The 15,169-nt window shown below is 54.0% G+C and overlaps 1 protein-coding gene across 5 annotated transcripts in view; it reads right to left on the bottom strand.

Annotated features, from left to right (window-relative positions):
* agap3 (ArfGAP with GTPase domain, ankyrin repeat and PH domain 3) overlaps positions 1 to 15,169 on the bottom strand; it is an 85,592-nt gene that overhangs the window by 43,288 nt on the left and 27,135 nt on the right. For 3 of the 5 annotated variants that reach the window (XM_078099934.1, XM_078099936.1, XM_078099937.1), the window contains exons 1-6: positions 10,676 to 12,555; positions 6,412 to 6,470; positions 4,640 to 4,727; positions 2,117 to 2,202; positions 892 to 1,033; positions 582 to 716 (exon numbers count right to left, since the gene is read on the bottom strand). In XM_078099934.1, coding sequence (XP_077956060.1) covers positions 582 to 716; positions 892 to 1,033; positions 2,117 to 2,202; positions 4,640 to 4,727; positions 6,412 to 6,470; positions 10,676 to 12,167 — 2,002 coding nt within the window. In that variant the 5' untranslated portion in view covers positions 12,168 to 12,555. Of the gene's footprint in view, positions 1 to 581; positions 717 to 891; positions 1,034 to 2,116; positions 2,203 to 4,639; positions 4,728 to 6,411; positions 6,471 to 10,675; positions 12,556 to 13,730; positions 13,863 to 15,169 lie in introns of those variants that run through there. The other 2 variants (XM_078099938.1, XM_078099935.1) reach the window with 2 other exon arrangements.

Raw genomic sequence — 15,169 nt, 5'->3', positions numbered from 1 at the left:
CGTGAGAGAAGAACGACGCTCTCCAGAGGGAACGTGGCCAAATGAGACCCTTCCCATCCTCCCGAACGCAGCATGAGTCGCCGGGGTCGATTTCACGACTCCAATCGAGGATTCAGGGCGAAAGATGGACTTCACACTGCTGCTCCCAGAGGATATAATATAGAATATATATGAAGAATATGAGTGTGCGCGCGCACCGCTCAGCGGCATGACGGACTTTCCAGTTAGCAGGTGTAGTGGGAAGAAGAAATTACACGTAATCATCAGGGAAAAAGACTTGAGGTTGATCCAAAATGATAGAAGTGGATCGGAAGCTTTGCCGCAGGAACCGATTCAGAATTTATCTGGTTGTACAGAATAATTAACTTTTTTTTTTAAACCATTTTCTGGGCATCTAATTTGAAATGATGGTTTGTACTTTTGTTCGCTTTGAGTGAAGCACGAGAATAAGAACATAATAAATACGCACAATAGATTAAACAGATCTATTTTTTCCTACTACGCATCACAAAATGTAACCAAATATTCTGATAGGATCAGTCATGTATTTCTGCCCCTTCTGTTGGAAGCCCCCCCCTCACCGTCCTGGAAGACCCTCTCCACGTTGAGGCCGTAGGTGGAGCAGGTCTCGTAGTAGGTGCAGCGCTTCAGGTCGTTGGACAGCTTCCTGGCCCGCGAGTCATCGATCACTCTGGGGTTGGCGGCGCTGATTGCGTCTGAGAGGAGAGCGCAAGAAGACACGCCAATAAAACAGTTCACTTCCGGGACGCGGCCGGCGATATTCTGCCCCTTTGTTTGCCTGAGTAGCTGCTCTCAGCTGAGCGTTAACACACTGGAGGTGCATGAGAGTATCTCCAGCAGCAGGAGGGTGTGTGGGGGGGGAAAAAGCACCTTGGGTTCCGACGAGGACCATGGGCACCTCGGCCGTGTTCCTGTAGCTGGACAGACGCAGGAAGTAGTTGTAGACGGTCTGGAAGCTGATCTCATCCTCCAGGCTGAAGACGAAGACCACGGCGTCCACCCAGGCAGCGAACTGAGGACGGAGCACAGGCGTCACGTTGGGCGGAGGGCAGGGGAAGGGGGGGGGGGGGTCTTTCTGGGCGCAGAGGTCGACCCTGTTTCCACACCCGTCACCCTCGAGTCTCACCGCGCTCACATTGAATCCGAGCCTAAAGTCTCTACTGCTCGGCGCCGCGACCGGCACGGAGATTTAATACGAACCGGCGCGCTGTGCTCATGTGGAAGCTCCGGCATCAACTGTGCCGGAGCGTTCTGAGCAGTTCATAAACTATCGCGGTACAAAATTCGATCCTAGAATACATTTTTAGATTTTTTTTAACAAGGTAATAAAACTTTTTTTCCGGAGGGAAAACCAAGATTTGAATAATTACATTGCAAAACTTTTTTTTCTTTTTCTTAAATGGATGCAATTTGTTCTTATAATGAACAGAAGTTCACACACGCAGACAGAAGGGGGCAGTGTTGCTGCTGCCACGAGAGCCAATCATTAAACTCGACTACTGCGTCCACATCTGTAGTTCCTCTGCAATCGTCGAATCTTTCTATCTGCAGCTCATGACCCACCGGGGGGGGGAAGCAATCGATCCCAATCACCGTTCATTGTAGGAAGGAGGCAAAGCGGAGCTGGTGACGCCCCCCCCCCGTCCGGCCCTGCTCTCCATTCAGCTTTCACACCCAGCGCGGACCCCCGATAGGGACTGAGATCGAGACACGACTCAGTCCCCTGTGAACATATGGGAGGCCTTTAAACTACGCCGCTAAATGTACAGCCGGCTGACCGCTGAACTCATTCATGTTCCCCGACCCGAGCGAGCGGTCGATCCCCGCACAGCTGGACACGTGTGACCAGAACACACACACACACACACACACACACACATCTGCTGATTATTGGTTGGGCAGCGAAAACGAGTAAAATATCCCTGAACTAAGAATGGTACTCATGAAGCTCGTCCTTGGTCAAATGAAACTCCTACTCGACTGATTTTGTGGAAAGATTGATGTGTAAATAAGCATAAAACGAAACAAATGTAGGAAATAAAGCATCCAGAGCCTGCAGGCCGTTCCTCCCCCACAGAGATCATCGTTTTCTCACCTGCAGCTCGGGAGGCCCCCCTTCGTCCCGGATCAGAAGCAGGTAGCTCTGGCCGTCCACCACGATCTCTTTCTTGAAGCGTCCGCCTGAGGGAGGACACATTCATCAAATGTCTGTTGTTGTTCCGTGAGGATTTGGGGAACGGGAGGACCGGTACCGGATGATATTGGAAGCTTATCTGGAGATGTAATAACTGACCAGCCGGGTTTCCCCGAGGAGGAAGGAAATCCTAAAAACAACCACTATGTTCCAGATACTAAAGCTGAGCACAGCTCAACGTGGCCCACACAAGTTTGGTGAGATGAGTCTGAGTCTCAGTGGAGTTTACACCCCCCCAATGCGTTGCTGTGAGGACCGCATGGCGACAGGAAGCCAGTCACGTGGCCGAGGGATCGCCATTTAGCGCCAGACCCTCCAACGCACTGCCTGAGCTTCACAGGACTGGCTTTTCACGGCATTAACGCAACTCATCGCACTCCGCCTGAATTAATACTCGATTCAAAAGAGACTAAAAGCGGAAGGAGCGGAAGCGACGGCGGAGGAGCCCGGCGGCGCCTCGGGGGAGAGCGGTGACGAGCTCGCGCTCGGGCCCCCGTGCAGCCTCCAGCGTCTCCCTCCTCCTCGCCACCTCCCCTCTTGACAGAAACGCACATTCCTCGCCGCTAGCGAGGCCGGCCTGCAGATCCAGAGGAGATCAACCAGGAGAACGGCGCGGTGAATTACGTTTCGCACATCATGTAGACGGTCTGGGATCCGGCAGAGATTAAAAACATGCAAATGAGAGCGTTGGCGAGGCCGGAGGTGTCGCTGGGTGCGAGCACAGCGCCTCGGGAATCAGGAAGGTTCTAGGAATCATTTGGGGAACATTCGGACTGATGGAAAAGTACACCCGTTATATTTGCACGCGGGTGTCGTGAGTTGTAATGATTGTAATGCGATCGAGCGTCGGAGTTCACGTTGTGGAGCCACCGCGTCGAGAACGTCAGCCGGAGGAGCGCCGAGGGCCGTCCGGTCGCCGGCCTGCGACGCTTTAATAGGCGGAGCGCGTTCCAATCTCAGCGAGAAATATCCACTTCTGCACCGGCGCCCGAGTCCTGCTGGTTGTGTAACACACAGAGAGAGAGACACGTTCCACCGGCCAGCTTCTCTGTCTCAAGCTACGCGTCTCTGATTCCTGTTTTAAACAGGGGGGGAAAAGATGAGGAGGATCTAATTACTCAGTGGGACGGACTGGATCAGAACCACGCGATTCATCACAATATGGAGCTCGGCGGCGCACGCCAGAGCAGATCGCGCATCTCAGTCGTGTAATCACCCGGGACGCCGGCGTCTTTGTGTAGAGCCCGACCGCAGCAGAAAGCCACAGTGGTGGTGGGCACGGTTAGCACGGTTAGCACGGTTAGCTCGCAGCGAGCATCAGCTCACTCAGACCCTGACACGGAGCCACAATCCAAACCGAGCTCCATCCGGTGTTGCCATGGCAACAAACCCCCGGTACCTTTTCTCTCTCTCTCTCTCTCTCCTGTTCTTTCTTCTCCCAGATATCATAGCAAGAGGCCGGGAACAGAAACACGGAGAGAAACAGCCGCCGCTGAGCCAGCGTCGAAGAATATGAATGAGTTGTTGTTCTTTTTGAACTAAACGCTGGAGAAGCTGCTCATGGTGGGAAAGCTTACGGCACGCCGGCCGAGCAAAGCGCCGGCGCATCAGAGCACACGGGCTTCCTTGATTATTCCGCGCATTTTCCACCATTGATTCCTCAAGGACTAATTAAACCATAAGGATTTCTCCCCCCTCGGTGCAGCAAAATGCCAGAAAACTGATTATGCACTCGACGTCTCATCCTCACTATAATTACAGAAAACCCCTCAAAGATCAACGCCAGGTTTGCCAACATCTCTGAGAGGAGAAGGTGCCTTTCAGCCCACGAGGGGGCCTCCTCATTGTGATGCTGCTGATCAGTCGAAGGAGCGTTTCTCAGTGAAAATAGACCTCTGAAGTAAACTGACTCAATCTCCGTCAGGACAAACTGTTTGTGATTGTCAGCAGATCATTTTATTTCCAGTAAAGGCTTTAGTTTTACAATGACTAATCTTCACAGTCCTCGTTTAGTGGAAACGCTGCGCTTTGTCATTATCTCCCTCATCTCAGTGGAGGAGGAGAGAGCTCATTTATAAAAATGAACCAAGCCAATTATCGGCGTTGGCACATCGAGAGGCTTGATTTGATCCAACGCACAACATTTGAACACGAGCTAATTGGAGGAACAGCCTCACGAGTTGTCAGGTTCCACGTGCGCATCCTGGTGCACACGCCCTGATACGGTTATCCGTCCGTACCGCAATCCGCCCCGACGCGCTCCCCTTTCGCCCCGTGTGAAGCTAAAGAAAAGTAATTTACCAGCCGGCAGGTTTCTGTGTAATTACATTGTTGATTGTCGTCGAGCAACAAGGCCTCTGGTATTATACGAGAGGCGGACACACAGTGAAGGCGGGAGGTTTTCAGCAGTCGGTAGCCTCTTACCTTCAGGAGACTCCTCCTGCACGTACGTGCCCGTCAAGTACCGGTGGACCAAGGCGGACTTCCCGCTGGACAGATTTCCCACAATGCCCTGCAAGGCCAAGGGGAAAATATCTTGAATATTGTTGATGGACCAGAAGCATATGTAGAAATATATGAACGATCACGATGTTCATGATCAAAAAAACGTCAATATTAATATTGCAAAGACAATGAGGTTTTTGAGAAATCCTTCACAGTGGATGAAGGCAAATATGAGAACAAATCTCAAGATATCAATATATAACCTGCATGTTGCACAGTGCAAGGATAAGATAAAATAAGATTCTTTATCAGTAGGAAACCAAAAAAAAGCAAAAAAACAAACAACAATAGATAGAAACCGGTAAAGGTTTAATAAAAGAGTAAATTAAGGAACAGAAGTTACCAATAGTGCACGCGAATGAGTCTGAATCCATTACCGGCGTGACGGGTTACTTAAATCTAACCGTAACCCTCGGAAAATAACGATGGAAAGTAACAGAAAGTACTTTTGGTTTGACTGCGGCAGCTCGACACATTTTGAGGAAAGTCTCATTGTCATCGGGTTCCTCTAGACCGGATCCGGCTGCAGCGCCTCCGGGGCGATGCGAGGCGGGCCGATGATGCCAGCACGTCTGGGAAGAACAAAGGCTGCAACATGCCTCACCCCCCCCCCCCCCCCCCTCCTCTTCCTCGTCCTCCCACCGTCGCCCTCCTCTTCTTTGGATCATTAGTGGGTGAGACAGGTATGGTTGTAATTATAGGGAAGTTTGAGGCTCAAGAGAGAGGATCAGTTAGAGGCTTTTCCCCGGCCTTCCCGCTCTGTAATTGAGGTATAAATACACATTGTGTGGGACCCCAGCAGAATAGACTCTGAAGGAGCTCAAAGTTGAGGCAAAAGTTGTCGGCTGTGTGCGTCGAAAAGCAATGAGTCAACAACAATCGACTTTGAACGCAGCGTTCCTGCTGTTTTATCTCTTCGGCTTCGTGACCTGCTGGTATACGGCTGTTGTAAAAAAAAAAAAGAAAAAAGCTGCATCAGCAGTATTTTAGTACAGAAGTTTCACGCTCCTTTGTAGCTGGTCGGGTTTGATCTGGGAAGACCGTGAGAGCGTGAAGTTAGCGATCAAAAGACGGCAGCGAACCAGGACTTGACCACAGTTTAGTCGCCGTCATTAAAAACTACAAGACGCAGAAAAGGTTTTGACTTCACGTCGTCATCAGCAGCGGAGGAGAAGAAACAGATGTTCAAAAGCTTCTGAGCACATCCTCTTTTCACTGTGACCTTGTTGCTGAACGGCAGAATTCTTTGAAGCGGCTGATTAACACCTGAGAATAAAGAAGAAGGAACGGGGGAAACATTTGAAGCGACTCGAGGCCTTTCGTTTCTGAGCTCAGGAAACACGCTGACATCCGAAAACAGCGACGTCCCCCGAACACGGAGGCGCCAGTCGGCTGTGAGCGGCACCACGCCACGTGAGGGTGTTACTCGTTCACCCGGCCTGCGTGTGCGTGTGCGCTTCCCCGGCGCCGGGGATCAGGCCCCGGATGTGTCACCGCTCTGGCCCAGAACTGTCACTCACCCCGCGTCTCCATGCCGACGCGTATCTCATTAGCAATCGGGCCGGTACGCGCCGGGGAGAATTCGCGGCGGTTCTCCGTCTCGTACGAGGACCGAACATGCTTAACCTTTTGGCATTTAAAAAAACGAGATGAAAATAAATAGAGGGACTGTTCGAAAAGGAGCCACTCACCACTTTGAGCTCCGGCACCGAGCGACTCAATGTCCACTCCTGGCTGTTGACGAAAGAGTCTGAAGAGGGAAAAGAGACAAAAAGGGAAATGAAGTCAAGCAGCGTTGAGAAGCAATCCGTCCGTTTGACCCCATGTGACCTCGGCCACACGTGACACGCTATTAACCGCCATTCCCCCGTTGGATGGAGGGAAAGTGCTTCGTGGCTGCCGTTGATTTGCAGCTTCACGATTTCTTGCTCTCCGGTCGACCTTCACGCAGTTCACTGAAGACCTGTCGCGTCACGCTGGGCCCAGAGTGTAAAGGGTCAAATGGGCCGCTGAAGATGAGAGGCTTTCATACCGACACAGACGGTCCTGCACTCCGGCGAAGCAACCCGTCTCTTTGTAAGAGACAGCGATTTAACACTTTAGAGCTGCAGAAAATGGTCGAAAGCCATTTTGAGGCTGTGATAGGATAAAGAAATGGGTACATGGTGGTAAAAGTGAACATCTTGTTTTTGTACAGTTAAAAAGCAAACTTATTCTCACTACATTCTATTTGAACTAACCGCCGACCTGGTTAGTTTATGTGTTAGTGACTGTGACTGAATAACACGGGCTGTTTCAACACAGAAGAGGATCTAATCCACTTCCTGAAAGACGCCCGTCATGAGGCCTGACTCGACTTGTCGGGATTTCCGGCGACATTTGGAGACTTGGACCGGAGAACGACACAGACCGAGTCCGCCTCGCGCTTCCCACGGGGATAAAGTACACAACTGTGCGTCATGACAACCGTTACAACAAAATAGCCCCTTCGAGGGCGAAGAACCCGATCTGAGGGAGGGAGAGAGACGAGGTGTGTGATGCCAGGTGAACACCCCCCCCCCCTCCCCCTCTCCCCTCCCCCCAAATTCCTTTACCTTCCAGCATTAGCGTAGCCCCCCCCCCCCCTCACCCCCTCCCTCCAAAGTTTACTTTTTTCTGAGATCGCCTTACAAAGAGCGACATGCCGCTCGTGTGTGTCTCTCTTGTTGTGGGAGAGAAGAAAAGGAGGCTTTTCAGCAGGCGGCATTGTGTGGCTCTCCCTCCCCCCTCTCTCTCCCCCCTCTCCCTCTCTCCCTCTCTCCCTCTCTCCCTCTCGCTCGTGTCTGAACACGAAGTCACCCACCGGATTCAGTCGCAGGTCTGACTGGCTTTGCATCAGTTGTAAGTCGCTGCCTAATTTCCTTCCAATCTGCGAGGAGCCGTTATTTACAGCAGTTATATATTTTACATGTAATTGGGAGGTTAATAAAAAGCCACGAGAAGCAATTTGAGGAGCACATCGAGGTTGTAATCTTAGTGCTTATAGTCACGCTGAGGAATAATCAATGAATAGAGAAATAAACAGACAATAAAGTAAATCTGCAAAACCAACAGCCTCCAGATGCACAGATGTTTCTCCCCCATCGGCCTCGCTCACTAATGGAGACATTCAGAGAGGGACGACTTCAGATGAACGGAGACGAAGGCTGCTGGTATTTCTGGAGCCGCACAGTCGACCGATTATCGATCACGGAGACAATCTCAGAGGAGACGAGGACGTGACAGACGAAGAGAGGATCTTAATCGGAACCATGTTTCCCTGTTACGTCATTACTCAGAAGTCCCAGAATGCCCGTGGGGAGCTTAGAGAGGACACCGGCGTCTTTGTCTCGGCGGGGGGGGGGGAGCTGCGCGGGCGGCTTGTTTGTTTTTCACTTCGCCGCTTCACGTCTACTCGAGTTTAGAGAAGGACAATCGCCCCCCCCCGTCCCCTCCCCGTCCCCCCCCCCACACAGACTTATTCCATTCCAGAGAGAACCACATGCGTGTGGTTGTCCGTGTGCGTGTGCACGCGAGCGTTTCCACGTGCAGACGGAGGACGTGCGCGTGAGGTCAGAGCGTCCCCCTCCAGCCCGGCCCCCCACCGTCACAAATTACAGAGTGAGACGTTAGCTAGCAATTAGCTTTAGCAACCCGCCAACCCCACGGGACAACCGACATTCCGCCGCCGGCCGGCTCTCATCGTGCCCGTTTTGACGGAATGGCGGCGCGCCCGTATTCCTCCGCGGAGGCGCTGACGGGCCGACGGTCTCGTCTCTGAACGGCAGGTCTCTCCGGCAGAGAACAAGGTGAAAGGTCAGCGTGCTCCGGCGTAACGTTTGACAAGAGATCGGCAAGTTGGGTTAAGAGAGGCGTCGACGAGAAGAACGGGTCGGAGCGAGCGAAGCGAAGGAGGATCTACGACCTGGTGAGACGCTAACGGCGTCGTCCCCGTGAACAGAATGTACCCTGGCTGGGGTTTGCAGTGGCAGACGCTCAAACGCCAGATTTGTTCGCTCATTAACGCTCAAGCTTTTCAATATCGTGCTTTCCCCGTCTTTCTCCTGCAGCAGGCGGGCGGCGAGGGGAGGGGGGACTCGTCAAAGTGTTACTGTTTGGCCCAATTTCTCTTAAAGTGTCTATTCATCTGAAACTTAATCACCTGCCGGGAGTCTGGCTCCCCCTCGCCTGCTGGGAGAAGCAGATGCCGCCGTTGGAATCAATTTTCAATGTCAAGATTTGGAAGGAGGATGAAAAAAAGAAGAGGAAGAAGTTCTCCGCTGAGCAGTGAAGTTTGAAACAGGAAACGTGGCTGGCGGGGATTCACGGGACGCGAGGACGCGGCGTCTTCATCATTACGTCTCAGGACAAAACAAATATGGCCGACAAACAGATGATAACAAGTGAAGATAAATATGCGGCGGCGAGCCTCTTTTCCCTCCTCATCTTTGTCTCTTGTCTGTTACTTGTTCGTTAGTGCACTTTATGCGTAATATTTTTCTTTTTAACTTTTTTAATATTTAAAATGTTTAACTTTATTCCCTTGTTTTATATTAACCCATAGCCTTATTCTACTAACCCATTGCATCAGCATTTCATTTTACTTTATTTTATTACTTGTGCACTGCTGTCTTCTCTGTCTACTGTCGCGCACTAACCGCCAAGACAAATTCCTTGTATGTTTGACATATTTTGGCAAATAAATGTTTCCTGATTCCTGATTCTCGGCATTTCAGCCTCCAGGGTGACCACCTAGGACCCCCCCTCCCCCAGGGAGCCCCCCGTCCCTGCACACGGCTCACTGATCACTTGTGGCTCCACAGAGCGCCTTTGTTCATCCGGGGGGGGGTGGGGGACGCAGCGCGCACACCTTAAAACCCGTCACCCCCCCCCAGAGAAGCTTTGGGTTGAGAAGTCACCAGGAAGCACTCAGCGTGTGTGTGTGTTTAGTTGTGTGAGTGCTGCGCTGTGGCTTTCTGGGTCTAATTTAGGGGCAAACAGTCAGGGCAGGTAGCAACAGGCGGCGAGGCCCCGCCCTGAGCGCCGCGCGCCGCTCGGCCCCGCCGGCGCACCTACATTCCTGACGGCTGACTGGGGCGAATCTGCTGTGGAAGAAAAGGGAACGAGACCCACTTGACAGTCCACTCGGGGACACGTCTCCATGGCGACGCAGATAGCGCTGGGAGATCAGCGAGGTCGAGCTCGCCGCCCCACGAGAACGAAAACATGCGCTTTGCCGCTTCACAGCTCGGCCTAATGAGAATAAGCAGCATGTGCGCCGTGGCATTAAACCATCACAGGAACGAAGCAGGTCTTTGCAGCCCATTGATGCAGGTAGCTGCGGAGATTTGCCGCTCTCGGGCCTTCGCCTTCAAAACGGCGCCCAAGTCGTCTTCCTTTTCCCTCCGCATCCCTGCAGCACGTGAGCCCTCCTTAATTTAGCCCCGCTAAGCAAATCCCCATCACAGCCACTAGCCCTGCGAGGCTTCGCGTCCTCCGACAGACGCCTGGGACTGCCTTGCGCCACACAGTTGCGCCCCCCGCTGCAAGACACGCGCGATTATGCTGCGCTCTCATCAGCCGCCCCGCCGACTCGGGGTTAGCTGCGCTCAGCCACTCGTTTTCCTGAGCTTCGTCGAAATGCACGCGAGGCAAATTAGCCGCGGCGTAAGTGCTTGCACACAGGCAGCTCACAAGTGAAAAGCACTGGAGACACGAAGGGCCCGAAATAGAAATTCCAAAACGGGCTCTCTGGAACCAGAGGTTTTTTTGAACGCCATCCAAACGCACGATCGCCCATGTGTTTTTCATTTGCCCGTCCCTCTGAGAGAAAACGTGCACTTCCCTTTCTCTCTCTTTGAGCTGCAGCGTTCTGTGCAGTGGAGGAGGGGCGGCAAACTGAGAACTGAGCTGGGAAATAAATTCAGCAGGTCTTACCTTGACCTTTGTGGGAGTCAATGCCCGCCGGCGTCTCCATGGAGACCGGCTGGGGCTTATTATCCCCTTCCGGGGGACGTTTGCCAGCGCCCGGCTGCTCCTTCCTCCTGAAGCGGTTGGCTATGAGCTGCCACAGGCTCGGTTCTTCTGCAGCCGCTCTGGAGGACAGTTTGGTCGGGCAGACGGGTACCTCCATTACCTTGACCTTTCCCATGCTGTGGTAATGGATGTAGTGCGTGCCGCCGCCCTCAATCTGCTCACAGGACGCCGGAAGCATTCTCCCCGTGAGGTACGAGAACGGCCTCGCAGGCGTCGCCGTGTCCTCGGCCGCACTTTTAGTCCGAGAGTTGTCGTTTGCTTTGTCCCGAGGGCGAGTCCTCCTGATTCGCAGGCTGAGGCTCCTTCTCAGGGAGCTCAGCGTGCCCTTCGGCGCTTCGGGTTTGCTGGATTTGTCGTCTTTGTCACCATCGCCCTCCTTGCTCTTATCCTGAGGCGCTTTGCCAAAGAGCCTCCAGCGGAAGCTCCCCTTGAGGACGCCCCCTCCGTCGCTGCCCGCCTGGTCGCTCCTCTGGCCGTCCACCTCTTCGTCGGAGCCCCTCTTTCTTAGCTCCAGCACCGTCATGCTGACGGGTCGGGGCTTGCCGCTCCTCTGGCGCGCCCTGGGGATCACCTCCACGGGGGACGAAGGCCGCGGAGCCGCCACGGCACCGAGGCCGTCCACAGCCCTCAACTCGGCCTTCCTGCTCCGGTTCTGCTGGCTGTTTTCCGGCGGGCCCGCCCCGCCGAAGGGCTGCTGGCTCCGGGTGTCCGACTGGACCGAGCCCGCCGCAGCCAGCATGCACACGCTCCTGGGCCTCCGCAGACGCCTTTCCTGCTCGAGTTGACAGTCTCTCCGCTGCTCGACGGGGTCGCCGTACATGCTCACCGCTGTCCTGCGCGGCGCGGCTTCGTCCCGCCGCGACCTCCGCAGCGAGGGCCGGGGCAGCGAGCCGTGCCCCGCGAAAGGGCCATGGTCGCCCAGGACGAGCCCCCTGGCGCGGTCGGTGACGGATCGCAGGGTCGAGCTGTGAGCGGCCGGCTCTGCCACGTCTGCGCCTCGCCGTGAAGAGGCACCCGGGTACCTGCGAGGCGGTTTCCAAAACCTGTCTGTCTTCATTTTTGCCTCCACCTCTTCCAGCTCCTCCTCATTTTCCTCCACAACTACTTCCTCTCTTGGCCTCCCAGCCCCACCTGAGCGGCTCGGGGAGGGCCACCTGTCGGGCTCGTGCCGTGCCCTGCCCGCCCTGGGGCTGCTCTCCATTGGCACCACACTAATCATCTCTCCCCTCGGCCGCGGATCCTCATCCCGCCGCGTTCCCGGCTCGGACGCCGGCGCATCTCCTCCCTGCGGCTCGCTCGGGATCGCGCAGACGTGGTAGGCGCTTTTCCCCGGTTGGCCATCGGCTGTACTCCTCGGGGTCACATCCGCTGTCCCGCTGCTGAGGAAGAGCATTGCACCCGCCGTCGCTGGCGTGTCCCACTGGCCGCTGCTCACATTCTCAGTCGCTGAGATTCAGCTCACGAAGTCCTTCAGTTGAAAACCAAATTCCTGTGCCAGGCGTAATCCTTCACCTCTGACATGGGGGGGAAAACTTCAAAGTTGCATCCTCTGGCTCCTCGGCTCACACAGGCAGAGGAACAACAGGAAAACCGGTGATCCGACGCTCCTTTTGCAACAACGGCGGTTGCAACTGTAGTGAAAAAAAACGAAGGCGCCGTGAGCAGCCTCCGTTGTCGGCGCCGCAGACAAACCCCCTTTAATCTCTGAGCCCTCGCCGTGCAGAGCGTGAGGGAGTGCGTCGCTGTTCGAACCTCCGGCTGCCTTCCAACCCCCGGGACACACGGAAAACAAGGAGCGGATCCCACAGGCTTTAGACACGCCCACCCGGTCTCTCCACAGCCCCCCCCCCCCCCCGAGACACACAGAGACAAAAGAACACGAGGACCGAGCTGATTGCACAAGGCTGTTATCAACAGAGACCATGAATGGACACTGTGTGTGTGTGTGTGTGTGTGTGTGTGTCGTCTGGAACACGGGGCAGGAAGGATGGAACGGGGCCACCGGCCACATTGTGCTGAAATAAAAGCTTCTAGAAAAGCAACACTTCACTTGGGTCATATTTTCTTCAGAGGGAAAAAAGTCTGAAGAAGAGCCCGCCTCTCGCTGCAGGGCCTTAACAACGCGTGCGTTAGTAACAACGCGCTCCGAGAGGCTCCCACTGCTCGGCCCCCGCGCAGTGGGAGCCACTCGGGTCGAAATGGAACAAAACCGCCTCGACGTTTCTCCCACTTCCTCTCCCTTCCTGCGGGTGTGCGATGAACTGAAACGGGGCCGCGAGCTGCATGAGGAGCTTCGTCTGAACCAGGCCAGAGGAGGGAGGAGGGAGGGGGGAAGGGGGGGGTCACGGCGCGGTTTGGGCCGGGACACCGCCCCTCTGTGGTCAGAGAGGGGAAGCAAACGGGCGAGACGTTCGCCGAACTTCCTCATGAGCAACGTTGTTTTTTTTAAAAAGGGGGCCTCAACATCAGAAGAACCACTCGCACAAACTGTTGAAATGGAACCTTTGATTACAGCCGGAGACTTAATGTCACACCGCTGCGTTTCGCCTTCATCGCCAACGGGAAAGAGGGGGGGGAAAGAAACCGAGAGCTGCCGATTGTCAGAGTGCGTCACTCAGGGAAATCCGGAGCAACTATAAAGCTGCAGTCCGAGCGTCACAGTGCCACTCGATTAAAACGCCTTATTTAATTATAGTAGACGTTGCTCAGACGGACAGATTACTGGCATTACGTCAAGCTCATCACGTACGTGCGCACCGATACTTGAGCTTTATTTTTTGCATCATTTCCCCTTTTGTGTCCTTATCAGCAGCAAGTGGCCCGACAATGACGACAATCCAAACTATGTCAGTTATCGTTCCACCACATGCAGTGGACACGCGATCACGATCTCTGAGAGAGCGTCACGTGACACCAGCGAAACGTGGAGATGCCTCCACCCAACGGGGGCCTCTACCTGTTTCAGGAAGGACGTGATGCTCGTCGACGAGCAGGCGGTCCTCTTCGCTCTGTTGGATCCGTCGCGTTGTGTCTACGACCCCCGAAGCACAGCAGCGTAGTTCGCCTGGAAGGGAGACTTCTTGAGGACTCCCCCTCTCCTCACGTCCGCCCTCCCTTCGCCTCTATCGGTCTCTAACGGCGTCCCGTGAGGGGTGAAGGAGTGGATCCTCCGTCGCCTCCGTGGTTGAATCACAAGATTTCAAAGCACTGCCGCAGCAACAGAGCTGCTGTTGTCCTCCTCCTCCGTCTCACAGCCAAATGTCCCCCCCCCCGAAGACGAATGTTGACGGGAGGGTTTCTCAGAAAAACGGGATTAGTGTGTTTTGAGGTTTCTTGAATGTGTGTGTGTGTCCGTCACCAACACGGTTACGTAGCTGGTTTCACAGCAGGACTTTAACCTTCTAGAGCCTCCTTCAAAATCAAGACCAGCACAAGAAGAGTCACCTGGACCAGCGAATCTCACACAATCCACAGACAGACAGACAGACAGAGGAGGATTAGAGCTCCTCTCCTAAATGCATCCAAGTCTACATACAGACTCCCACAAGAGAACTCTACACGGGTCAGAACCAGCGCCAGGAGGACAGATGTGCACGGGGGGGGGCGGGCGGTTTGGGAGGATTGGCATGAGGCCGGTAGGTGGTCGTGGTCGACCCGGTTCCCTTTTCTTCTTGTCAACAAGGTGTTGCTGACCTCATCCGCACGTACTCAAACAGCATCGCGACTCACACCTACACGAGCCTCCTCCTCCTCCTCTTCCTCCTCCTCCTCCTCCCCCTCCTCCTCTTCCTCTTCCTCCTCCTCGGGTGCGTTACCTACATCCTGAAAACACGAACGTCCGCGTCAGCTGACCAGTGACTCACGGGGCTCAGCGGCGGTGAAGAAGGCAACGCGTCGCATCCAGCGCACGCGGCTTCCAATGACCCCGGATACCGTCGCCTGGCTTTCACTTTGTTTGCCAGCAGCTGCGGAATTATGTTGAGGGTTATTTCACATATTACGAGGAGGGACGAAAACCAAAAGCATTTATCTATGTGGACATTGATCGGGTCAGTTTTACTCTCCAAAGCAAAAGGATGATAAATTCTAACCACAACCAGAGCTCACTGACAACTGCAATTGCGTGTTTATATAAAATATGTAGTTATTAGTTTGCAAGTTGCTTCATTTTGAATGAAGACAAACACAAGGAGGTGTTTAGGTTCCCCGTGGGGGGGCTTATAAGAGAGAGAGAGATTTAAACAAACACTCCAGGGTGAGAAAAGGATGTTGGTCCACGTCCATTAATGTTTCCCATTAGCGTTTTATTTTCACGCCCTACAAAGTGAGCGATTTCAATGTATCTGAAGCTCACTAATCATGTCTCTGCTTGCAGGTATTGCGGCGTGCTGATAA

This window comes from Gasterosteus aculeatus, chromosome 3 (assembly GCF_964276395.1).
Source record: "Gasterosteus aculeatus chromosome 3, fGasAcu3.hap1.1, whole genome shotgun sequence".
Lineage (NCBI taxonomy): Eukaryota > Metazoa > Chordata > Actinopteri > Perciformes > Gasterosteidae > Gasterosteus > Gasterosteus aculeatus.
Note: the sequence above shows the minus strand (reverse complement) of the source record. Positions and strands in the feature narration are given on the sequence as shown.